General features: G+C 40.2%; 2 protein-coding genes across 2 annotated transcripts in view; both read left to right on the top strand.

The window, feature by feature from the left end:
* The window catches only part of LOC139114160 (sulfhydryl oxidase 2-like), a 179112-nt gene that overhangs the window by 142092 nt on the left and 9040 nt on the right, over positions 1-27980 (top strand). The window lies entirely within an intron of this gene.
* On the top strand, positions 16-27313 carry LOC139114157 (E3 ubiquitin-protein ligase TRIM71-like). The gene is made up of 4 exons (XM_070675718.1): positions 16-182; positions 15436-16577; positions 17021-17326; positions 22706-27313. Exons 2-4 carry the CDS (start codon positions 15887-15889, stop codon positions 23239-23241), a joined length of 1533 nt encoding a protein of 510 aa, XP_070531819.1. The 5' UTR covers positions 16-182; positions 15436-15886; the 3' UTR covers positions 23242-27313.

Here is a 27980-nt window from a genome sequence, read left to right as displayed (position 1 = left end):
AGGCATGCGCATGTTGTGTAAAGGTCAGTTACGGTCATACAGGCTCTACTGATACATGAATGTCTATTTATTAGGCTAATCAGGTTTGTGAAGTTTTCCAGTGGAATATTAGCGAGTCATCCGTGCTAATCAAGCTTAAGTTGATAAGCTTATCTTGAGTAAGCTGAACAGGAAAAGATCAGGTAAACTTCAAAATGCACATTATATATTTCACATCGAATGTTTTAGTTTTGAATACGTTGCTCGGAAGGTCCTTCATCCAAGGTAGAGAAATATGTGGTATTTGGACGGAGGACAACTAGCGTACGCCATTATTAGTTGTGTTGTTGCTACGATATGTTTGTGTTCCAGGTGTTACTGCGACGTTCAACTAGTATGTAAAAGTTAATTTAATGGCCATTCTTTAAGCAACAGGTACACTTTAACTGAACGGCTATTGATATACAGTAATTTTACGAGCGTTTCAATATTACAGCAGAGTTAACTAACTTATGGGGAACTCACGCCCAATCATAGATAGAACACTGACATATGAGAAGATTTTTAACATATCTTGAACTGAACTTATATCATTGGGTTGGAAAATTCTTATAGGATAATATTTGAGAGTACAAATTGGGAGATATGGGTAGTAAACCATACTGGGATGTCGGTATGCAGCTTTCAAGTTGATATGCATTATTTACAAGGAACTACACTGCTAAAATATCCACCGAGCTGACCTAAATGTACGCCATGGAGACACAAACACAAAAACATGGCCAGAATTTAAAAGATGTTCTTAAAGTTCATCGATTTGTCAGAACTTAAGTGTGCAATAATACTTGTTTTATTGTAATTTAAATGGGGCGGATTCGAGGCTGTGCTGGATATCGTGGGAACGAGGCTACCCTGGAGTATTCATTGTTAGCTTTGACCCTCGAGCGAACTTACAACAATGGGAGACACCGAACAAACTTTCCAAGCATGGTGCGAGGCAGCAGGCCTTACGGAAGACACATTCAGGATACTAACGGCACAGGCCATCCCATCGAAGGATGTACTCAAACGCCTCAGCGACGAAGACATCATCGCTCTTGAATTGCCTATCGGTCAACGCGGTATGCTCCGCCACGCACGGACCAACTTATGCGAAAACCAAGCTCCTCTGGATCCCAAGCAACAGGCAATTCCAGACCAACCTGCAGGTGCGACGGCGACAGCCGAGGTGACTACGAAGTCCCTGGCCAAAAATAGCGACTTGAACGCCCTTCTCGAAGAGCTAGGCGACAGCGCGCTCAAGGACATCATATCAGACCAGCACATCAAGCGTACCAACGACCAGAGTTCTGTGAAAGGTGAGCGTAAACCGTTACTCATTCCGGACTTTATTACCACCAAAAACGGTTCGCTCGACGCAACTGATGAGGCCGAACTCGCGGCTGATGGGGACATGAAACTAATAATGCGAACATCCAAGCAGAGACCAAAACCGGGCCAAGTTTCCCTCCCTCAGTGGATATCGGCCAACGCCCGCATCTTAAAGACATTAATTAACCGCGGTATGTCTCCGAAGGACACATTAGACTACCTCGATCATACAATCAACATCGGGATTACGCGCAATCATTCACATCCGCATCAGTTCTGCGATATGATCACGAGTATCGAAAAAAGCAAGCGGCGGACTCAATCGCATGGGGCTCTGTCGACCTGCACCTTTCATTATATCATCTCAATAAAAGAGACACTACGCAGACAAAAGGAAATGTTTCCAAGAAACCAACAAAAGGCCGGCATTACGACTCCAATGGCAAGGAGATCTGTTTCGACTTCCAAAATCAAACCGGCTGCCAACGGTCATCCTGTCGCTTCGCGCATGTGTGCATCGAGGAGGGCTGTCACAAAGACCACCCACAGTATCGCCACAAAGCATTCCGGAGCAACAACTCCAACAGCCAAGCATAGCATAAGGTGGCTAGCCCTCTGACTGACTGCCTGACAACATGGGAAAATGAACTACAGAACGATATTGACCGCGACTTCCTCCTGCACGGCATTACCTATGGCTTCGACATCATCGACCCTGGCACACCCCTCCATAAAGTCGAAAGGTCCAACTATGCCTCCTTGTGGCGGAGTCCAGTTACTTTTGTATCCGCTAAGTGCCAACCACTCCAAGAATAACCACCCTCAGTTGCTTTAGTTTAGTATAGGTTTATTCAAGAAGCGGTGAAAACTGGGTAAATAAAGAGATTAAAAATACAAGGTCATTCATTGTCTATACCGGAGAGTCGAGGTAAATCAAGTCCAAAGTAAACGGAATAAAAGAACTAAATTCTACTAAAATATCTAAGCACTGCATTCAAAATGGTCCTCTAAATAATTGGAAAGTCATAAAAGGAAATCAACTTACATCGTTGCGCCTACAGTCCTACTTTTGGCTGGAGTGTTTGTGAGATCCACGTGGCATGTCTACTTGCTTTAAGACAGTGGAAGAAAAAAACGTGTCTGCCTGGGTGTAATTTAATCTTTAACCTTTAATTGTTTTACCAAGAAGTTTCTTGACCTTTGTGTCAGAGGGCCTTCAGAAAGATAGAGGGCGATCTTCTGAAAATTTAGTAAGGGTCATGAAGGGTCAATTCAACACACTCCCCGTCTAAAAATGCGCGGTAAGCTGAATTTTTACTAATCATAAATTTCAAATAGAATAAATGCCTAATAATATTTTAGGTCTAAATAAATTCTAAAAGCTAAGAGTATATACGAAAGGGTTCATACTAAGAGAGTCCGTATATAGTGTTCATTGAATTCAATCACAGAGTTCAATTTGTACTTTCAATCAAAACTAATTCACTAATTGGTCTGAGGTAGGTTCGATGTTCGCCATCTTTGTAGATCATCACGTCTACTTTTCGTACTTTGTTGTCATCGCTGGGGTAGACCTTCACTATGCGAGCGAGGGGCCAGCTGTTTCTTGCGTATTCTTTCTCTCTCAAAAGAACCACGTCTCCTTCTTTGACGTTGATTGTAGATTTGTTCCATTTTGGTCGTGGCTGATGGCTTTGTAGATATTCTTTTTCCATCGTATCCAGAATTGATCAGCTAGATACTGTACGCGTCGCCAACGTTTTCTACTGTAGATGTCTTGTTGGACAAATGAGCCTGGTGGTGGGGTTGGTGATTGAGTCTTCATTGTGAGTAGCATGTTTGGGGTGAGAGCTTGGGGATCATGATACCGTTGTTATAGGTCTGGAGTTGACGATGGCGCTGGCTTCTGCCATGAGAGTTGTCAGCAAGTCATGTGTGTATTGTTGCTTGCCTAGTTGATAGTGCATGGAGTCAAGAACGCGTCTGATGGTACCAATTTGTCGTTCCCATATACCGCCGAAGTGGGATGCGTGAGGTGGGTTGAAAATCCACTCACAGTCTCTTGTTGTAAGGAATTTCTTGATGCGGTCTTGATCCAGCTCTTTGGCTGCTGCCTGAAGTTCGTTCTTTGCGCCGATGAAGTTGGTGCCCTGGTCACATCTGAGTTTCTTGATGTTGCCGCGTATAGCTATGAAGCGACGTAGGGCGTTGATGAAGGATGAAGTGTCCATGGAGTCTATTACTTCTATGTGTACTGCTGTAGTGTAGAGACAGACAAAGATAACTGCCCATCTCTTTGCTTCAGACGTACCGGCTCTGGTTTTGCGGGAAGCTATAGTCCAGGGGCCGAATACGTCCATTCCGACGTTGGTGAATGGTGGGGTTTTCTCTGTTCTGTCCGACGGTAGGTCGGCCATGAGTTGAGTGAGTGGTTTTGCTCTCAGTCTTCTACATATCGCACATTTGTGTAGTATGCTTCTTACCATGTCATGTACACCCATAATCCAATAGCCGTTAGCTCTGACGTTTGACAGGGTGAGTTGTCTGCCTTGATGTTGTACTTGTCGATGTACATGATCGATGATAAGTCGTGAAATGTGGTTGTCCTGTGGGAGGATGATGGGGTGTCGGCCGCAGAGGTCGATGTCGGATTGACGAAGTCTTCCTCCAACACGGATGAGTCCTTTTTCATCGATGAATGGGTTCATCCGGCTGATGGGGTTCCGTTTCTGTAGTCTGTTGTTGTCAGTGTCTGCTGACTTTGCTGCAGATAGTATCTCATATTCTTTATGAAACACGCTTTTCTGTACTGAGCGTAGGATGATGGTTTCTGCTTGTGCCATCATCTCAATTTTCAGTTCTTCTGGAGACTTCTCTCTTCTTTTTTGTCTGTGTTTTCTGGTGAATTTCTTTGTCTGATTTTGCCTATTAAGTTGGCAATACTTCTCTTCAAGGATCTCCATGATGAGAATCGTTGAAATCGGTGAGCACCTAAGTCGTCTTGTTCTACTTCCTTCGTTGATGTGTTGAGGACAGCAAGTTGTTTGCGGACCTCAGGGTCTTCGTCACTTACTGTGTATTTGTGTTCTGTTTCTTCATGGTTGTCTTGCTCGTCTCGCTGCCACAGGAATGCTGGTCCTGATAGCCAGATAGTTGAGTTGAGTTTTTGGGCTGGTACGCTGCGTGATGCGATGTCAGCTGGATTTTCGTGTGTAGACACATGTCGCCACTGGTGTGGTGATGAGATGTTGTGTATCTTTTCTACTCTGTTCGCTACGTATACGTGGAAACGTTTCGAGCTGTTGTTTATGTATCCAAGGACGATTTCGCTGTCCGTGTGATATATGATGTTGTCGATGTTCAGGCCGATTTCTGATGTGATCTTCTGTGCAAGTTCTGTCGCTAGGACGGCTGCACACAGTTCTAGGCGAGGTATGGAGACTGCATGAGTCGGGTTTACCTTTGCCTTGCCAAGTATGAATGATACGTTGACGTTGTCTTCATGGTTAGTCAACCGCAAGTACGCTACGGCACCTATGGCTTCATTGCTGGCGTCAGAGAAAATGTGACACTCAGTTTTCTTTATGGGTCCGAAGGTGGGTGGAGTGTAGCATCGCTGTAGCTGTATCTTTGTGATGTAGTTGAGGTTGTTGCACCAGCGGGTCCATCTGGGCAAATATTTCTCTGGTAATGTTTCATCCCATCCAAGGTTTGATGAGTTGCGTCCTTTAGTTTCTGTCATGAGGCCTCGTAGTATTAGTTTTCCTTCTATGGAAACTGGTGCGAGTATACCGAGTGGATCGTATATTGAGTTGACGATCGCCAGTACTCCCCGCCGTGAGAATGGCTTCTCCTTCAAGTCTACTTCGAATGTGAATGCGTCCGCCTCTAGAGACCACTTGACCCTAATGATCTCTGTGTCGGTAAGGTGTCTTGGTTGAAATCCAAACTCTGTAGATCTTTGGCTCATACTTCGTTTGGAAGTGCTGCCATGACTTCTTCATCATTTGAAACGATCTTGTGGAAGTTAACGTTTCTGGTCGCTAGTAAGTCTCTTGTTCTATTGATGAGACTAATAGCTTTCTGTGCATCTGGTGCTGAGGTTAGTCCGTCGTCGACGTAAAAGTTCTTGTCAATGAACTCTTTCACGTCTTCTCCATATGTAGATACGCCGTCTTCAGCAATCTTTCTCAGTCCGAAGGTAGCAATAGCTGGTGAGGAGACATTGCCGAACAGGTGTACGTTTATTCTGTACTGAATTACTGGTTTCGTGGGGTTGTTGTCTTTGAACCAAAAGAAGCGCAGATAGTCTCTGTGTTCTTTGTTGACGTGGAAGCTATGAAACATTTGTTCTACGTCGCCCATTACTGCTGTCTGCTCGCGTCGGAATCGTAGCAGGATACCGAGGAGGCTGTTCATTTGGTCAGGTCCCTGAAGCAATGCGTCGTTCAAGGAGACTCCGTTGTACTTTGCACTGGAGTCGAATACTACTCTGATCTGCTGTTTCTTGGGATGGTAGACACCGAAGTGTGGTAGGTACCATGCGTTGTCGGCATCTATTTCATCTTCTGGAACAGGACTTGCGTGGTCACGTTCCGTTATTTTCTTCATAAACTGAAAGTATTCTTCCATCATTTGTGGTTTACGCTGAAGCTGATTCTGTAGATTGTAGAATCGGTTCAGAGCTGATTGTCGGTTGTTCAGTAATTTCTGGGTCTTGCCTGAAGGGGAGAGGAAGTTCTAGATTTCCTTCCTCATTTACATGGACTTCTCGTTCCATAATGTCCAGGAATTGCTTGTCTTCAATGGAGGGTGCCTTTTGTTCGTCGTAAGGTGTCTGCTTGAAGACGGTGGTGCCGAAGTTGACGGGTTTCGGGCTTATTATGTCTTTGATGTGGATGTGATGATTACATTCGAGCGCCGATTCATCGTAGCTGTTGAGGGTTGCAGTAGTACGGTGTACTGAAGTGCGGATTACACCTCTTGCTGTCTCTAGGCACAGTTCACCTGAAATTGTCCACCCTAGGTCGGTGCGTTGAGCCCAAGGCGAGTTAACAGGTCCGTTCCTTGTTTCTCTGACTTTCAGTGGTTCTGGGCAGTTTCTGCCGATGAGGAGATGAATTCCAACGTTCTTTTTTGGTTCTGGAATGTAATCGATGATGGGCTTCAGATGTTTGAAGGTCTTGCAAATGTCTGGTGTGGGTATTTCGTTCTTGTCGCTCGGTATGTTGTCGTTTTCTAGCAGGACGGGAAGAGAGAATTTTTTCTTTCCGTCATGTGATTCTTAGAATGATGACGCGGTTGCTACGTCGTCCCTTTCTGAGTTCTCCCTTGCCGCTGCATGTTGACAGTTCGTATTCAAGGTCTGGGCCGTGTATCTTCAGTGCGTCGAAGAGGTGGCTGTCACCCATACAGGCGTTGGACTGGTCGTCTAGGACTACGTAAGTTTCTATGTAGTCTGCTGGTCGGTCTTGTGTATACACCTTTGCGAGGACTATCTTCCCACACGAACGTCCGGCTGGGCATTTCGTGAGTCTGGTACATTTTGTTGTAGCTTCTTGGGTTTCCTTTTCTTTATCTTCTGGTTTAGCTTCGGTTGTTTTCTGCTTAGACCTGTCACCGGGTGTAGCGTGGAGACAGGTGATGTGTTTCTTACTCTTGCATATGGCGCACTCGATGGTCGATGTGCAGTCTTTGGCGAGATGTTTCTCAGTGCATTTAAAGCACAAGCCTTTCTTCTTACACAGTTCAATTCTGTCAGCAACTGGTGTTTTGCAAATGCTTTGCAATCTTTCAGGTCATGTCCGGTAGCCTCGTGAAAGAGACATTGTTTTTCTTCATTTGATGATTTCGTTGCGTGTACACGCGCTCTAGTCTTCGTTTGTTGACTGGATTTTGACTTACTTGTTCCAGGGTGTGTGTCGTCTGGTCTTGGAATATCAGGATCGCATGCTGCTTTCGCTGTGTCTTTCAGGAAGTCTTTGAAGAACTTGAATGGAGGAAATGTTTTGTGGCGTCGTTTGTATGATGCCACGTTATCTCTCCACTTGTTGAGGACGAATCTTGGTAACTTCTCCGTGACGGGCTTGAGTCCCTGTGGTGTATTGAGGGACGAAAGGTCAGGAAGTTTTCTCATGTGTGCCTCTGTGTTAGAGCACAAGTCTGATAGTTCGAGTAGCTTTTGCTTTCGTCTGGTTTAACTTTCGGGAAGGACTTCAGTCTTTCCAGGATTACTGCGGTGATGACTGCAGGGTTGCCGAATCTGTCTTCTAGTTCTATCCAAGCCTCTCTGTATGACTCGTCTGGGTCGTCTACTAACGTTGTAGATGGTCTTCGACGATTTTCTTGGATCTCCCTGCGTGTATTTATGCAGGAAGTCAAGTTTCTCAGATGTCTGTATGCAGGCCGTTGTTACAGTGGCCTCGAATGATCTTTTCCATGACATGTACATGGTTGGGTCGCCTCCAAATGTTATTGGTTGTTGTAGTGGTAAACGTTGACGGGCCATCATTTTGGCTATCTCCGTCAGAGGTTGCATGTTGTTGTTCTGGCTTGTTGTAGGTGTCTGTTGATTTGAAGTAGGTGTGACTGTCTCACCTGATTCTGTTGGTGTTCCCTGTCCTGGTTGTATCAGTAGAGGGGATGATTCTAAGTCTTTGTTTTGTGCTTTGGGTATGAACTCGGTAAAGTTCAGTGCTGGTAATGGATCATGCTTCATTTCTCTTTTCATTGCAATGTATCGTGATACATGGTCGTTTGATGACTGGTCTGGTGTAGTAAGTGTATGTACTGGTAAGGAATTTTCTTCCGCTACTTGCTGGAGGGTTTCTGCATCTATCCTTGCTTTTTCTGCTTTCATTTCAGCTTCGATAACTTTGATTTTTGCTTGATGGTGAGCAATTGTTTTCATATACTCTGCCTCTCTTGCTGCAGAGCGTGCCTTGCCTTGTGCCTTTAGTGCGTTTGTTCTAGATGATGTTGATGATCTGGTTCTGTGTGAACTACGTAAGCTGCCTAGTGTAGATCCTCGTTCGGATGGTGATTTGAAGTTGGGGGCGCTGTTTTCAGCTCTCCTTGTCTTTGCATCGTTAATGTATTCATTCGCTTGTTCAATGTTCCTATTGAAGCTTATTTCCGTTAATTCTGCTTGCTCCTTACCTTCTGGAGTCTTGTCTTGTTGATAAAGTCTCTGAAGTTTGTTCCAAGTTTGTTCATATTCCTTGGAAAGTGTCTCTGCTGTATCAATTTTGCTTTCTGTTGGGTCCTGCATCCCCCTGAGGTCGATGAGAACTCCCCTTGTTTGGTTCCAAATGCTTGAGAGGGCCTTTTCAGTGTTCAGGGTAGCATAGAGCAGTCCTCCTTCGTTTTTTCTACTGTCCTGTAGAGGGCGCCCTTCAGCACGGGCAGTAGATCCACCTTCAGCACTGGCCGTCCCACTGGGAACCGCCCCTTCCTTTGTTTGTTCTGTGGTATTTTCTGCCTTAGAAATATCTTCTTGATCTTCATTTTGAGATTCTGTGTGAGCTGGTTGTTCAGCTCCTTCGACTTTATTTTCTTCCATTATAGTTTCTTTGAGTCAGTTGTAGTTGGCTGTATATGTGTATACAGTTGGCCTACCTTGTAGCCTATATGCCAGTGTCCCCTGTGCACTCGAGCCAGTGTCTTGTCCAATGGTTCACTGGTTTTCACTTCCAACGATGTTTCACTTGCGTCGATTTTTCACTGTGGCGGAGTCCAGTTACTTTTGTATCCGCTAAGTGCCAACCACTCCAAGAAATAACCACCCTCAGTTGCTTTAGTTTAGGATAGGTTTATTCAAGAAGCGGTGAAAACTGGGTAAATAAAGAGATTAAAAATACAAGGTCATTCATTGTCTATACCGGAGAGTCGAGGTAAATCAAGTCCAAAGTAAACGGAATAAAAGAACTAAATTCTACTAAAATATCTAAGCACTGCATTCAAAGTGGTCCTCTAAATAATTGGAAAGTCATAAAAGGAAATCAACTTACATCCTTGCGCCTACAGTCCTACTTTTGGCTGGAGTGTTTGTGAGATCCACGTGGCATGTCTACTTGCTTTAAGACAGTGGAGGAAAAAACGTGTCTGCCTGGGTGTAATTTAATCTTTAACCTTTTAATTGTTTTACCAAGAAGTTTCTTGACCTTTGTGTCAGAGGGCCTTCAGAAAGATAGAGGGCGATCTTCTGAAAATTTAGAAAGGGTCATGAAGGGTCAATTCAACACACTCCTGCACCGATCCAGCTTATCGCGACGCGGTCGAGCAACAGATCGCCCACGAAATCGCCGCCGGTAACTACAGAATTACTGCTAATCAACCGCGGATCGTCAGCAGCTTAGGCGCCATACCTAAGAAAGACTCAAATAAAGTTCGACTCATCCACGACTGCAGCCAGCCCGTCGATAAAAGCGTGAACTCATACGCGTCGACCACTCCCTTCAAATACGAAACGATAGATAACGCCGTCTCAGCGTGCAAACCGGGCGCCTTTCTAGCCAAAGTTGACTTAAAATCAGCTTACCGCCATGTACCCATAAGCACAGACTCTCAGCGTGCTACAGGTCTCCGTTACCGCTTCGCAGGGAATCAATCATGGACCTACATGGTTGACACGAGACTGCCCTTCGGGGCAGCGAAAAGCCCTGAAATTTTCACTCGCATTACCAGGAGTATCACTAGAATGATGCGCAGAAAAGGGTACCAAGTTGTGATAGTGTACCTCGACGATTTCCTAATAATTGCGGACTCCAAACTGGAATGCGAGCAAACATTCCAAGCGTTACTACAACTGTTACAACAACTTGGCTTCACCATTAACTGGGAGAAAGTGATCGCACCCACCCAATGCCTCACGTTCCTCGGCATTGAAATAAATACGCACAACCGGACATTGTCCTTAGACAGCAGCAAACTGCAGGACCTTAGCAATCTCCTTACATGCTGGCTGCCCAAACGGCGGGCAACCAAACGCGAGCTTCAACAACTAGTCGGCAAACTCAACTGGGCGGCACGAGTTATCCGCGGCGGTCGCACATTTCTGCGACGTCTCATCGATTTGACCAACTCCGTTTCACGTCAATCACACCACATACGCCTAAACAAGCAAGCGCGAGCCGACATCAGCTGGTGGGCAAATCTGAGCAAAACGTTCAATGGTACGGCATTCTTCATCGAGGAAACACCGTTGCCCCAACAGATCTTCACCACCGACGCGTGCTCTATGGCAGGAGCGGGCATTTACGCAAACGACTGGTTTTATACGCGATGGTCCACGGACCACCCCACAATTGCAGACGCACATATCAACTTGCAAGAACTCTACACAATACTACTCGCTTGCAAGCGGTGGCATCACTTCTGGGACCGGCGCCACATCGTAGTATATACGGACAATACTACCACGATGTATATGATCAACTCCGGCACGTCCCGCAATACTACAGCCATGACCTGGCTGCGCGAACTTTTCTGGCTTTCGGCCCTTTCGAATTTCTATATTACAGCAAGATACGTCAACACGAGAGATAATCTTGCTGACTCACTATCGCGCTTACACAAAGTTAAACATTACTTCAAGCCCGTGGACATTCTCCACACTCATGCACTTCACCCATTACGCAACTGGCATTATCATATGACCGACGATTCCTACTCTTTGTTACTACAGGGCCTCTACACCAGCACCAACTCCTGGAACTGGACGGCGAAATCTCAAAATACAAACAAGCAGCATATGCAGAGTCAACGAAACGCACATACAATTCCCAACGCATCGCCTACTTCCGGTTCTGCCTCTACTTCGGTCTCCGCCCAGTGCCATGCACTCAGCTTACAGTCTGCCGGTACGCAGTTTTTCTCGCTAGAACACTCAAACCATCGAGCATCCCAGGCTACCTAAATATCATTCGACTCCTCCACGCCGAGGCGGGCTACCCCAACCCCCTGGAAAACAACTGGCTACTAACTGTTCTTCGACGAGGCATCACCCGGACCCACGGGAAACCACCCGCGCAAAAGCTGCCCATCACACCGTGCATACTTCAGGCAATCTACGCCAAGCTCGACCTTTCCATACCATTCAACGCTACATTTTGGTGCGCCTGCCTCTTCGCATTCTTCACATTTGCCAGGAAATCGACGTTGCTCCTCCAAACACAAACTTTGCCGGACTCCAACAAATACCTACGTAGAGACGACATCGCCATACGCGGAACGTCTGCGATCCTCACGATCAGACACACCAAAACAATTCAGTGCGGTCAGCGACTACTCGAACTACCTCTCCCTCTCATCGAGAACTCTCCTCTTTGTCCAATTCGAGCCCTTATTAACATGATACGACTCTCCCCTACACACCAAGCCAGAGACCATCTGTTTAACTATATGCCGTCGAAAGCCACTGCAACCACCCCCTGGTCCTAACGCATGCGAAATTCACTAGAACACTCAAACTCATTCTTACTGACTGCGGCTTTAAGCCGGCCGACTACTCCGGTCACTCATTCCGCCGTGGCGGAGCTACATTTGCCCTTAATTTGGGAATTCCCCCCTTATTAATCAAGCTACAAGGCGATTGGAAATCCAATGCGTTCGAACGCTACACAGTTCTGTCCCATGAAACAAAGTTCAAAGTCACAAAATCCATGGCCCTCGCATTATGTACTCAGGAGGAGGGCTAGCGCCCACCACCAGTGTTGGGGGAATCTTGGCGGACTTTGGCTTGCAGCCTGTCAACTGTATTAAAGTAGTTGACCTTGATCCCCCAACACTGTGTGTCTGTCTCTTATTATTGTTATTATTACTTTGTTATTGTTGTTGTTTAGTGCTAGAGTAGCCAACAGTTAAGTGTGCAATAATACTTGTTTTATTGTAATTTAAATGGGGCGGATTCGAGGCTGTGCTGGATATCGTGGGAACGAGGCTACCCTGGAGTATTCATTGTTAGCTTTGACCCTCGAGCGTTCCCCCACCCTCCCACCCAAATCTTAACTAGCGTACGAATTTTTCCTTCTTCCACTACACTACCTGCTTATACTTCTACCTTACTCTGTAATTCGTCCGACCCGAGTGGCGGACTTTGGCTTGCAGCCTGTCAACTGTATTAAAGTAGTTGACCTTGATCCCCCAACACTGTGTGTCTGTCTCTTATTATTGTTATTATTACTTTGTTATTGTTGTTGTTTAGTGCTAGAGTAGCCAACAGTTAAAAAAGGGATTCAGTTAAAAAGCACTCTGTGTTGGTAGAAGTAACTGCCGAATATCTGGGTGATCTTAAATGCTGATTTCAGTGATAGGAATACAAATAGGTACCAGGAAACAAGTAGGCAAAAACTCTTGTAATATATATATATATATATATATATATATATATATAATAAGCTGGGCATATTCTATTAAGCGAATCGAAACGAAAGGAAAGGAGCATATTCCATTTAACAAACCGAAACAAATGAATAGAAACAAAAGGAGCCTATTCTATGTAGTAAAACGAAACGACACAAAACAAAACAAAACGAAACATAACGAAGCACGATTCACTCCTCTTCACTTCCTTTGCTAGTCACATGTGCATCAGCCTTCATATTTGGTTGGATGAGGTACCTAATGGCGTCATATCCTTTGTCAAATGAAATATTAATGTTGACTTCCACAGGTAGGGAAGGGTCAATGTTTGTTAGGCTTAAAATTGGGGAGAGTCTATTTTATTCTTGCAAACACCTTTGAAGGGTCGCTTTTTCACGCACAGCGTTTATTTGAACAACACTGGCCCTCCCTCATATAATTTCTGTTCATCCCCTTAATAACCTAGGCCTACATGTAGAATTCGTAAACACATGTATTGCAGGTCACCAAGTCATGCATATAGAAGGCGCCTAATGCTGATTAATCAATGTAGATGAATAGATAAAGTAATTGCAGTGAAAATTTATGTGTTTCTAGCTTTAACTGCAGAACTTGAATTGCGAAATATGGCATTCAGCGTATGGCACGTGGTTCATGGCATGTGGCACGTGGCCCATGACGCTTGAATTAAGCTTACTCAATTCGTTTTGCCTATATTTTGGGGAATATGATCATGAGTTAAGCTGGCACACAAGTTGTTGGTTGTAAGAACCACTTCAGTCTTTATTTCAAGACGACAGTGTCGTGACGTGATGTTCAAGTCTAAATTTTGATTTAATCTATATGTGTCAAGATATTATGATGCATGCGTGTTAGTTTGTACATGATGTGATCTAATAGGGCTATGACATATGTCACTTTGTTTTAATTGTTGACTATCCAGGGCTATATATAAGTCAGAAATTTCAGTATCAATTTCAAAAACATTTGGCACTAGGAAATTGTACCGCTACTATGAAGTACAGATGCATGACCATTGTTTTTGCTGGTATAGTCCAATATAACCCCATGTTGGCAATTGTGTTTAATTTATCAGAGGCTTGCGGCATTTAAACATGCCAAGACCTTGTCTATTTAAACATGACACAAAGAAGAGGTGCTAAGACGGATAGCTGTGACCATATATATAGCTATGCTTACACGTCACTTTTAACTTCAATTACATCTAATACAATCACCTAAATTTCAGATGGGTATTGTGTTCTGAGTCATGTAAAACTTGTTGTAAACAATGTGATTTTGCTTTCATTGTTGTTAGGCCGGAGCCATTGCTCAATCATGCCAAGACCCTTTATATGTTTACTTTTGTGTATGATATGAAGTCACACCCAATTAGTTTATTATTTTGTCTTCAAATGACATCTTATCCAATCGCCTTATGACAGATAGGAGCTGTAATTTGATGTTTTTCTTCTCATTCTTCAATGGTTGATAAATTGAAATAAATGAAAAATATAGGCTTGTCAGCCATGCCTGCAAGTAGATTACTAGCAATGCATTTCCAACTCAAGCCAGCTACACCAAAACCTCCGTTTTGTTTCATTTTACTTTGTTTCATTTTGTTTCGTTTTGCTGAACAGAATAGGCTTAGCTTCTTTTGAACCCTATTATGACACATTCACTTTAGCTTCTTGGTTATTTCAGCATAGAATTACTGAACAAATAATTTTTTCAACACATAGTTGATTTAGGCCTGATATTCTTTCCTAATATCTTAAATAGTTGACAGGGTTGATCTTTTCTATCAAAGTCAATGATTTTAAGGTCGCATTGTCAAGATTATTTGACAACAAAATATCTGAAATTTTAAATAAGAGGAAAGCATTGATCAAAGCAGTAGATTACTTCATACGAATTTGTAATCACTCCTTTGTTGAAGAATTCATATTTAATTCATTATGAATTGACAAATCAGAAAGACATCACGATCAAAATTACAATAATAGCTCTGTTAAAGGGGCAATCCTCAATACCTGGTTCTCACACTAGTGGTTGTTGACACAGGCCGTTTTATGTCATTTTAGTCTTTTCTGCTTCTTTAAAAGTTGTGCACAGTTAGTCCATTTGCCAAGAGATTAAGCTGATGAAAACCCTGCCCCTTTTAAGTACAAATTTTGGTGTCCTGCTAAATTAGGAAATTTGTTTTGGTTCCAGATACTGTTTTTGTGTGTGTACTGATAATTTAAGATTGTGGCTAATGTCACTTATTATTCACAATCATGTGTATATGTACTTATTCTGACTTGACTTCACAAATACTTTATATTCAGTTATTTTTTCTGTGAACTAAAACTGTGTTTCAAGTCAAACTGATATACGTTTCGTTTCGTTTCATCCCATTTCCTTTCGTCACGGTTTCGTTTCGTTTCCCTAAATAGAATAGGCTCTTTTTGTTTTGTTTCTTTCGTTTCGCTAAATACAATAGGCTCCTTTCGTTTCGTTTCATTTGGTTTCGCCATATAGAAGAGGCACCTTTAGTTTCGTTTCGTTTCGTTTCGTTTCGTTTTATTTCGCTAAATAGCATAAGCCTATATGCTGTAGGAGACACACAGAAATATTTAGCTGTAGCATGAAAAGCAAAAAAATCTGTAAGATATTCATAGAGATACCTGTAACATAAATTATAAGTGTTTACAAGAACCGTTTTTGTTTTATTATTGTCAGTCAACCCCTTTGACCAAATATAGTCATGGCTTCATCGTTAGACTCCAGAGAAAAACTGCTGACTGACATTGATAACAAGGTATTGATGTGTGCAATTTGTATGGAGCGTTTCAAGTCACCGAAAATACTGCCTTGTCATCACACATTTTGTGAATGTTGTCTTACAAAATGGGTCAAAGCAAATAGTGGTCAGCTGATATGTCCAACCTGCAAGATTCAATTGACTTTACCCTCTGGAGGAGTACAGCTATCACCAGCAATCGATTTTTGAATGACCTTTTGGAGGTCATCGGCAGCAACGTCCGCCCTGAAAGGATCGATGAAACGGTTTGTGAGCAGAGTGGGTGTAGGAAGGAGGCCCAGTACTGGTGTGGTGACTGTGGTGGACATTTTTACTGCAATGTCTGCATACAAAATCATATAAGTGACAGTCTCGCAAGATCATGAACCAATGACAATTGCAGAATACAATGAGAAGATGTCAACACAGCACTTCAGAATGACTCAGCCAAGATTCTGTGCTAATCACCGTAGTACTAAATTAGAATTCTACTGTGATACTTGTCAAGTTCCAATATGCAATCAGTGTACTGTTGTTGACCATCAACCACCAAATCATGAGATGTTGTTACTAGAGTCGGCACTGGAGAAGTATATGCCAGATATGAAAGCATACTCACTGAAAATTGCTCAGAAAGTTAGTGATTTAAAATTAACAAAGGACAGAGCATGTTGTATTCGCCAAGACCTGGATGTCAACAGGTCTACAGCTGAACAACAAATTAATACGCTTTGTGAAAAATTAATTGATGAAATTAAAAAACAGCAAATGAAAATGCTGGGTCAAGTTGATGATATCTACATACCAAAGTGTAAACAAAGTGATGCCAATATAGAACTTCTGGAACATAAAATTGCCAGTGCAGAAAGTATGCTTTCATATCTGAACCATCTCCTGACTTTTGGTGGAGCTGTGGACATCATGACGGCACAAAAACAGATGAAAGATCAACAGCAGCACTATGATGATCTGACCAATGTACCTTGTGGTGACGCTGACAGTGACCTGGTTTTCACAGAAAATCCTGACTGTTTACAGATTGATCTTGGTGTTGTCAAAGGAAATCGTCTCACAAAAGAAGGTATGCCACCACTAGTAAAGGTAACTTTTTAGACAAATTGGGGAATTGTGTCGTAATTTATATTGAGTTTGCATTTAGTTGTAAACAGGTCATGAAACTGTTACCATGAAATTGTTTTGGGTTTGTTATTGTCGTATTTAAGCAAAGTTTACCTGCTTTTATAAGCTTACATGCACTGACAAGCAAGATAGCATACCCCCCCCCACACACACACACACTCACTTACTCACTCACTCATACAAGACTGACATTTGTTCTCGCATTGAGTCCTTCCTTCCCTAGGAAGCACCAGAGTCTTTTAAAGGTTATATCATTCATAATAAACTTGCGGATAGTATTATTGCCATTTGTGAACGTGGCTCAATAAGCATAATTTAATACGATATTGCAGAGTTTTAAAAAGCACATAAAGCTACTTATCTATTGCTTTAATATGTGTGCAGGTAAACCAATAACATCTGAAGTAGAAAGGAAAGATGGAGATAGAATGGACACCATCACTCACTACCAACTCCAGGTGCAGAGAGAAGAGCGAAGTATGACTAAACAAACTGGTAACTCTGGACTTGAAGTGATTGGAGGGCGAGAACTTGGTGTTGTTGGAAAGAAACAGACACAGCCTTCTGAACGACTTGTGGTACGAACCAAGCATCATCAGCTGACAAAAGAAGTCCAGCTTACAAAGATAGAAACGAAGGCCACTAAAACAAAGCAGTCAAATCAGCCATGTGTGATTGGCGATTCATCACGTAAGTGTATACAGGATGTAGTTAATCGTTATTAAGTAAGGGACTGGACAGAAATTACATAGGGTGGGACGGTGTTTTCGGGGGTGGGTCGCCATTTTTCGCGCAAGGATTTTTGAAGGGTCATCAAATTTTGTGCAAGCCTATTATATGGGGAGGGTCATCTTTTTACATGCATCAAAGCTGAACTTGCATATGCACGTATTGGAGAATGTGGAAAACTGAAAAAAAAGAAAAATACCTTCTGGCATTTTCATTTTGTGCCCTTTCCATTTTTGGCACGCCTTCGGGCGCAAGTTTTAGGGTATATTAAACAATTTATTGATGATCCAAGCAGCCACATTGAGGCAAAAGATTTAGGTTGTCATGATTTCTACTTACCCAACTCCTCTGTTGTGCATAGCTGTCCCCTATAATGGCTAAAAGTTTCAATCTAGCCTTTCAATAACAGTTTGGGAGATCACGTATTTGATATCATTCTACCATTGACAGTACATTGGGTATAGGTTTGGCAAACGTTCATGTCGCTGTATGTGTATTTTATTTTTTGAAGACTTTGACAGAATACAAACTATTTAGAATAGACCATAGTGTCATCAATACCAACTGGAAGCTTCAGGTCAAACATACTTTGAATAACAATTTGGGAGCAGATAACCTATGTGTTATTTGTAGTTTCCTCATAGGCTACAATGTATAGTGAATCAACATTTCGGTGAAATTTCAAAATCATATTTCTTGCATACACATGGACTTGTAACCACCCAAGTCTAATCAAGTACATAAATATCAATAATCAAGCATACATAAACACACAGATTTGCCGTGTTTTGTTTTTTAAAAAATTATTCATAGTTTCCTCGTAGACTACAATGTATAGTGGATCAACATTTTAGGCGAAATTCCAAAATCAAATTTCTTGTACACAAATGCACAATTAATCGCCCTCTTCTAATCAAGTACAATTATGTCAATTATTCCAGGTCCATATATGCACAAATAGTGCATGTTTTTATTTGGAAAAAAATATTTACAGTTTTGTCATAGACTCCCATGTATAGTATAGTGGATCAATATTTTCAGCGAAATTCCAAAATCAAATTTCTTGTTCACATGTGCACTTGAAAACAACCCATGCTAATCAAGTACATTTATATCAGGTATTAAACGTCTATAAATGAACAGATATTGCTAGTTTTATGTTAGAAAATGCACGTACATACTAGTAGTTTTCTCATAGACTACCATGTATAATGGATCAACATTTTAGGCTAAATTCCAAAATCAAATTTATTGTACACAAAGGCACATGTAACCACCCTCTTCTAATCAAGTACATTAATATCAATAATCAAGTGTACATTATTACACATGTCAGATTTAGCTACTTTTCTATAAGAAAAATATTCATAGTTTCCTCATAGACTACAATGTATAGTGGATCAACATTTTAGGTGAAATTCCAATATCAAAATCTCGTGCACAAATGCACATGTAACCACCCCCCTATTCTAATCAAGTACAATTATGTCAATTATTCCAGGTCCATATATGCACAAATAGTGCATGTTTTTAATTGGAAAAAATTATTTACAGTTTTGTCATAGACTCCCATGTATAGTATAGTGGATCAACGTTTTCAGTGAAATTCCAAAATCAAAGTTCTTGTTCACATGTGCACTTGGAAACAACCCATGCTAACCAAGAACATTTATATCGGTTATTAAATGTCTATGAACAGATATTGCTAGTTTTATGTTAGAAAATGCACGTCCATAGTTTTCCTATAGACTACCATGTATAATGGATCAACAATATCGATGAAATATAAAAATTACATTTTTGTACACGCATGCACTTTTTCCCTGCCTCTTCAAGCAAAGTACATTTAAATGAATTATCACACACATATGATTTGATATTTTTGGACACATTTTTCCTTCCTTTTTGGAGGGGGACTTCAAAAGTATAGCAAGTCAGAAGGGGGACTTGAACACATTGCAGGTTTGTTAGGGGGTATTGAGTAACAGAGGAGGGTCACTTATTTTCAAGAACGGATAGGGGGAGGGTCACTAATTTTTGTGCAAGAACTTTTGAAGGGTCACTTTTTTGGAAGCCGTGGTGTTTTGAAAACCTCCAGCCCACCCACCCCCAAAACTCCCCCAATACTTTCTGTCCAGTCCCTAACTTTAGATACTTTGACCGGATTTTCAATATATGGCAATCAGAGAGGGCGTGGTGAATGTTCATTTCTCGGGTTCATATAAATTAAACAGAACAGACTGAAAGGGTAGTTACATTTCTCAATTAATGTTATGCTGATAGAGCTTGTTTGATGCAGTGAGTTACATATGTTGTTTTGCTGTGTATAAGCATTCTAAATATAAGTTTGCAGTACCACTACCATGTAGGAAGAGAGTGATATGGTCACGGTCACAAGCTGTTAAAGAAGAATAACTTTTCCTGATACAATACATGAAGTGAAATGCTTTTGCAAGGATTGGATAATGTTTGTAAACGATCTCATGTAGGAACCAATGTAACATTTCTGATGTCCCCTAATCTGATTGTACTGATATATAAAGGGGAACCCTGGTTAAATGACTAGGGTACGCTCGTAACATTTACCTGCTTGCAGCCTTCAACAAGGCACTGTTTTCTACTAATATCATCCTGAAAGTGTTGAAAAAGAATTTTGAATTGACAGTAACACCTACAGAGAAGTCAGTAAATAATCTTCAAGGCCCTTATATGGTTTTTGTGAACTGAGGATATATACGGCAGAGAGGTCAAAATGTGTGACGACCGGCATGCCATTAACGAGGTATTTCCCTTTGTTAAACAGCCAAAATGTAGGGACCATACATGCAAATCATGTTCCACATTAGAACCTTTCAGCAGAATGAATAAAATAATTTAGTTGATACAAAAACTATACAGTTTCACAATTAAGAAGTAAACCAGTTGATAAAAAATCGGAAGATTAATGATCTTGTTGCAATATCAAAATTTCCTAAACTATTACAAATGTATAAACAATTTCTGCTCTAATGGTGTCATAAGGAGAATTAAAGGAAGATTTACTTTATTTGCTACAATATTAGCTAATAAATTAACATTGTAAATCTCTTTGAATTCCTCACATTTTATTGACAGCATCCTGGGAAGACATTATTTCAGAACTTTTGAAATATTATTAATATGTAGTCACATAAATTAATGAATGAATGAATGAATGAAATACAGCGATAACATTTCAACTGGTGTCTAAAAGTGTTGCCATGACAACATGGGCTTCCCTAAATCACGTGAATGTCGGCATTACAAGCAACCTAACAGCCAATATAGCTCCACTGTGTTATGTAGAGAACCATCTATGACATAAGTGTTGATGAAGGGTGAAATCTTTGATTGCAAATTTTAAGATGGCCTGACCAAAAATGGCAACAATAGCTGCAAAAATACTAAACTGAAGATTTCATTACAATTTGAACATGTCACATGATCATCCCTAAGAACACGTCTAAGAAATATCAAAGCTTTCAGACAAGTAGGTTTTGAATAACAAATGTTTACCCAAAAATTGCAAAAATGGCCAAAAATACAAATTTCTGATTCCATCATAATTTCAATATATCAGAGTTATATTAATCCTAGGAACCTGCATACCAAATATTTATATTATCTCTTGGAAGCTGCATGCTAAGTATCAAAACAATTAGACAAGTAGTTTTTGAGAAATAACACTTTTTACTAAAATGGCAAAAATTGCCCCAAAATACAAAATTGCAGATTTCATCATAATTTCAATAAATCATATTTAGTTAATCCGTAGGAACTTGTGTACTAAATATCAAAGCTTTCAAAAGAAGTAGTTTTTGAGATACAAATTTTCTGACCAAAAATGGCAAAAATTGCCTTAAAATGCAAATTTGCATACTTCTGCACAATTTGAACAAATCTGACTAGGGTCATCCGTACGGACCTGCATATAAAATTGCAAAGTAAATGGAGAAGTTGTTTCAGAGTCTTATAAGAATTTTTGACCAAAAACTGCAAAAAAATGACCCCGAAATACAAATATGCAAATTTCACCACAATTTGAACAAATCTAAGTGAGATCACCCAAAGTGAATAGCATATCAAATTTCAAAGCAATCGGGCGGGCACTGTCAGAGAAGAAGATTTTTTAACCAAAACCAGCAAAGAATGCCCCCAAAATACGAATATGCCAATTTCATAATGATTGACGAAATCTACATGAGGTCAACCAAAGTGTGCTGTAAAAATTTCAAAGCAACCGGACCTTCGGTTTACGAGACAGAAGGCAAATGTTGACGGACGACATATGGATGACAAACGAACGGACGGACAGACGGGTGGATGACAGAATATCAGCCTATTTGATAAGCTCCGCATCACTGACAGTGGAGCTAACAATATTTGTTCTAAAACTAATGAGTTCTACCTTAGTACTATATTGACCCTATTAAATTGTCAATGTGCTGCAGTTTGATTTATATCAATATCTATTCTCAATTTAAAGCCACATAAGCAACCACAACTTATTGCTATGACATTTATTTCAATTTCATTACATTCATTTGGCTTGACCTCTTTGACCTCGCGGTCAACTGGGAAAAATCAATGTTAAAATCCGGGACAAAACTTAGGGATCAAACAGGTTTAATTTTCCGGAAAACTATCAAAGATATGTATTCATAATATGCGTCTTGCAATAACATCTATACATGAATGTACAAAGAATGGCATATCTTATATTCTGAGACAGATTTTAAAAAGCCCAGATTTTGATTGATGCCATACTGAAAATACAGCATAATATGGAATGGTAAAATTCAGTAAAGTTAATGATTTACTCTGTTTAATTGTCACATTGATGTACTATTTTTTTATAAATATCTCTGTTTACAATATCAAATCATCAGCAACACATCTAATTCATTAACCAACTGCTTTGCCAGTTTTGACCCCTGACCCAAGTGACCCTGTGCTCAGCTGGAGAAATTAAGTCTGACAGGTCAAGGTTCTAATTCCAGACATTAGATAACCCTACAGTTTTAGCCTCCTACTAAAAATTCAAACGAATGTATCCCTACATGTACTTTGCAAAAATGGCATTTCTATTCACAGTCTAGTATGTTCAGTAAGACGAATTTACATTTTTGCCATGGTAAAATGACATGAAACTATGGAATTACTAAAAATAGTCAAATTGAGCATTTAACTTGTTTAATTGTCATTTTGATACACTTTGAATTGTAATAATATCTATTCTCACTTTCAAGCTGTGTTGTGAGAACAATTTTTACACGGCAAATGCATTGTAATTCCACTCTGATGATGTGCTTGACCTTACAGGTGGCTGGTCAAAATCCACACTGGAGGGTCAAGGTCCTAGTCCAGGACAGAAGTTCAATAATCCATGTGGTTTAACATTTCACAATGACCAACTTCTGGTATGTGACAAAGGCAACAACGTTGTTCAGATACTGAACCAAGACTACACATGTGAAAAGGTGCTTGGAAGTTTCAGCGATCAGTTGGCCAAACCATTCGAGCCACAGTCTGTAGCAGTCTCACACGACAACCACTACTACATGCTTGATGACGGCAATTTACAAATTATTGTTTGTGATAAAACTGATAAAGTTATAAGAATAATTACTTTACCTAGTGACACAAATCCCTGGTGTATAGCACTCTTGAAAGGATTTGTTTTGGTCACTGATGTCAAACGTCATAGGTTACTCAAGTACACCCAGATTGGTCAGTATGTTGCAGAGGTTGGTAATCGAGGTGATGATCATATTCAATTCAACTGCCCCTACTTTGTTGCTGTCAACAGTAGGGATGTCATCATGGTGTCTGACTGTGACAATCACTGCATCAAGTAATTTGATATTGAGTTCAATTTCCTGTACCAATACGGTCAGTATGGTCACGGCAATGGTCAGCTGCACTTACCACATAGCATTGCCGTAGATGGTGCTGACAATCTCTACGTTTGTGATCGTAGCAATGTTAGGATTTCGATGTGGAATAGAGATGGAACATGGAGACGTAATCTATTCAAGGGTGAAGTGAGATATCCCTGGTACATTGCTGTCAGCCCAGACAGAATCTTTGTTACATGTAAAGGATGGAATGACAAACCAATCACAGTTTTTTCTTAGACAGAAACACAAAGATGATGTTTATGTCTGTATTTCATCAAACTATTGGATTTCTGTCAAAAACGTTTGGCGCAATGCAATTTTCCAATTATCAGTCAAGCATTTATTATGTTTATATTCAAAAATTCATGCGTTTTTCGGATTTAGACAGATAGTTTTGCAAAATATTATTCTATATTGATGTCGCCTCTTGTCTAGAGTAAATATTAGAAAATTTAGGAACTTTGACAAAGAGGTGCCAAACAATCAAGTTACATTTCCGTATTTGACGCACAAGGCCCAAGGCCTAGCACTATGCCGTTCTGTGAACTGATGAAACAAAGTTTTGTAATCGGTTTGCCCTATGTTTTGTTTCAATGCTTTGAGTTATAAGGCTTTGAAAAAAATTCTAAAACAATTTTTATGCCAGAAAATCTTCCAGCCCGGTGAATTTAATCCTGGTTGACTTCTTAAAATTGTTCTCCAAAAACTCTAAGCAAGATATAAAAATCCGAGACATGCTTTGGAAGAGCGTTGTAACAGCTTGCACTCCGGAAATTTTAAGTGGGATATTTTGAAGAATTGAGACAAAACATAGGGAAAACCGATTTTTGAAAGGTTTTGCAAATTACCTGTCATGTGATAGTTATGTAAACAATGTTGCTACTGTTGTTACCAAAATGTTCACCTATATCTAGGCTTTCAGAAAATATACAATTTACTCGGGTTCTTACCTTATTAATCACCAGAAAATTGTTTGTTTCAAAAGGTCAATTTCTTGTCTTGGAACCTTAAGAGAGAGCCAGAACCACTGATCTGACCCAATCACGATTCACTGAGCATATGGCAGGACACAAGTTCATGGGTAGAGGGTGCTGGTACCATGGTAGTGACCACGGTACTAAATCACGACTGCCAGTGAGCGACGATGTGAAACTTTGAAGTTTTAGAGTAGCAATTTTTGATGTTTTAGAGAACTTCAATGCGCATTATAATAGTTTAGACTTTAAACAATGGTGTAGAAGTTTGATTCAATTTCTGTAAGGACATTTAACACAACGTCGTTCACTTTTGTTTACAATTCGAAGCTTAGTAGTAGTAACACCTGTCAAATAAAGTTTTGCTGCATTATCAAGAGCCCAACATTACTTAAGTAAGGACAAAACGATCGATCTGAATGACTCGAGAAATGTGACTTTTTAGCTAACACCACTTCATTAACTATCTTGTAGTATAGCATTTCGAAATCAGAAAAAGTGAATGACGGAATCACTCTTTTGAAATTTTAAGTTGATTTTATGTCTCGAGCCAGAAGCATTTGCTTTCATAAAAATTTTCATCATTAACTATTAAATGAACAGTGGATTAGAGAGATGCTAACTTCCTTGTCTCTTGCAATGCACTAGTGCATGGAGCAGAGTTTCAGAATTTCACTTTGTCACTAGTGCCTTGAGTGAATTCCAGGTACTGAACAACCAGGCGGGTTTACATGATTAGCGCCCTTATCAGTCCAATTTTTACAATTCCTCTCGTTTTGGTTTTGATGTCCCGCAGGCTGGATGCCATATCAATATTACATAGTTTTGATTTATTGTCATGAAGCGTACTTCACAATTAAGGTATATGGTATGGTGGGAAGGAGTGTGTTGAAGAAAACTATCATTATGACTAGATTTGATGAATACAACGGGAAAATATACATCTGTTCACTGAGTGACATTTGTTGGTTTTTACAGTCGTCTGGGTTATTTTACTGAGTCAGCATGTTTATACCTTTTTATTTTATTTCTATTGAAGTTAAGATATCAAATTTATATAATCTCAAAGTTAGTCTTGACGTGAAAGTGTTTGTTCAATGTCAGTTGTATATTCTGTACTTTCCTGTTCTTTGTTGAATTGTTGTAACAATGTGTTTTACAGTTATGCTGCGTTCACAAAAAACGATAAGGGCTGGCGGGGGGGGGGGGGGCTGGAGGAATTCAGGTAGATTCGAAAATTTTCAGGGTAGTGGAGGGGGACTTGAATGTTTTGCAATGCCTAAGGGGGTACTTGAACATTTTTAGTTCCGTTTTACCTTTACATTTGCACCCTTTTACCTTTACATTTTCCATTCCAAGGTTTGTCACGTAATCAATGAAAAATGAATAACATTTTAATCTCATTCAATTTTTCTAATATTAGTAATAATTAAACAAAATCTAGAACCATTTTGTCACATTTCATTATTTTTATCTCGAAAAAATCTAAGCATTTCTGATTTGTCGAAAAAATCCCAAACAAGTGGGCCCAGTAATGTGGCAGAAGCTTCTACTGTAGATGACTTTTTCAAGATTTCTATGCACTATATCAAATACAGTTTCTTGCTGTCTCCCTACAGTATGCTGAAACACACAATATTTTAGTTTGTCGACAAACCATGTATATATTAATATGTATTGGATGATAACTGAATTACAGTCCAGCCTGAAAGTCAATTCTTAATGATGCAAATATCCAGAACACATACACTGGCTGTGTTGGCAAGCTGAATTATGGACAGTTCAACATGTTGTAGGGAGTAGAACAAGAACACGGTTGTATAAAGTGAACAAAAATATTTTCAAAATAATTAAAGTTAATACAGCTACTGCCTTGCTATTGCAGTGTCACTGTACCTGCATAGCGACAGTAACAGAGATAGCTCTGACTATGATGTAATTGAAGAAGAGTTTGGGTCAAATGACGCACATGACAGTGAAATATACTTGTACATAAGATCACACAAGAGAGCACCATATGATATGGAAGACCAGGGGATTTTTGAATTCTGGCACATGAGAATAATCAAATATTAAAGAAAAAAGATGGGGTCATCATGCTTGATATTCTAAATTTTCACACTAATTTATATAAAAAAATGTGTGACTATATGGAACTAACTTATTTATTTTCTACCAAAGTTGCAGTATTACATCAAAACTGTTAGAGATTAAAACGTTTATTTTATGGAATATCTAATCTTCCAGTATTAACAATTTTGAGCAGCATCTAAGTCATATGTGTCTCTTATTTTTTAAAATATATTTTGGTCAGTCACTGTGCTCACTTTTTCACAATTTGCAAAATGTTGCCAGGAATTCACAATTTTCATACTCTCTCATAATTGTCATCTTGTGTGCTCTTCAGCAGGTGTCATTTACCTGCCAAGAGTTGCATTAACTCAAGTCAGCTTAGACCTGATAAATCCAAAAAATTCACTGATGCGTTTAAAAATGAACTAATTTAAGAACTTGCCTTATATGAATATGGCTCTACAAACTGCTAATTAAGGGTAGTGTCGAACATCTGCGAGTGTAACTGCCAAATACAAGTCTATCTTTTAATTGCGCGCATCCGTAATAAGTATGCGGCTATATGATAGTTGGGGGGACTTGAAAAATTTTGATCATATTGACGGGGGACTTGAAAGTTTTTGAAGTTACTGAAGGGGAATTAGAAAAAACTAAGATTTCAATCGCGGTTCCTCCTGCGGTCCCCCCGACCGTTACTTGTGAACGCAGCCTTACACTAACACAATTCACAGTGATGTGACAATCGTTAGGTCAATGGTACTCTTGCCCGTACGAGTAGAAATTTAGGTCAGTTCAGGCGTTTGAGAGAAGTTTTATTACGACAAATACCGTTTTGTATACCATCGCCTTCACCTGCTTATTGGGACTTTTGATGTGTGGCATAGGTGACTTAGCTTGTTATCATAACATTTTACAACAATTGTTTCAGGATTATATTTCTGATGTATACACCGTACTGTTGCAAATAAAACCTTCGTACGTGGATTTTCAGTTTGGTTTCATATTCACACCAAATATACACCGCAAGCAATGAACTTCTGATGTTACTGGAATATAGCAACTTGGATTTTGTTATTGTATGCATGGAACATTGATGCACAACTAGGATTACCAACGTTGAGATAAATAACATCACTAACACTACAAAGTAAATTAAATGTGCCATGAGTAAAATTCAAAGCAACCTATTTCGAAAGCATCTAAAAATGTAATAAAAAAACTAGTGTTGCAGGCAATTTCATTGAAAAGTAATTAAAATAAGCGAGGAAAGTTAAAAGATTAGCAAATTTTGTTGAGAAAGAAAATGAGAACACATTGAATGAATAAAATCAAGATGAAGCAAATGTGAATGGACATCCAGGCTTCTCAGAATGCTTCTTATTCTCAAAAACATTTTACTGCACTGAAAACCAAAGTCAGTCATCTGGCAATTGTTTATATTTTATGTGTATCGAATCTACAATCAAAACATTTATCATAGGTGTTGCCAGACGGATCACAATTGTTTGTAGGAGATATAACAGAACACTATTTGAGGGCCAATTTTATGTTTCCATTGTTTTATATACGGGGTATGTGTTTGGCACGAGACCACTACCAACCATCCAACGCGCCACTCGAGCGCCTGTATGTATGGCAACATATAGGTGC

This window comes from Ptychodera flava, chromosome 16 (assembly GCF_041260155.1).
Source record: "Ptychodera flava strain L36383 chromosome 16, AS_Pfla_20210202, whole genome shotgun sequence".
Taxonomy (NCBI): domain Eukaryota; kingdom Metazoa; phylum Hemichordata; class Enteropneusta; family Ptychoderidae; genus Ptychodera; species Ptychodera flava.
Note: the sequence above shows the minus strand (reverse complement) of the source record. Positions and strands in the feature narration are given on the sequence as shown.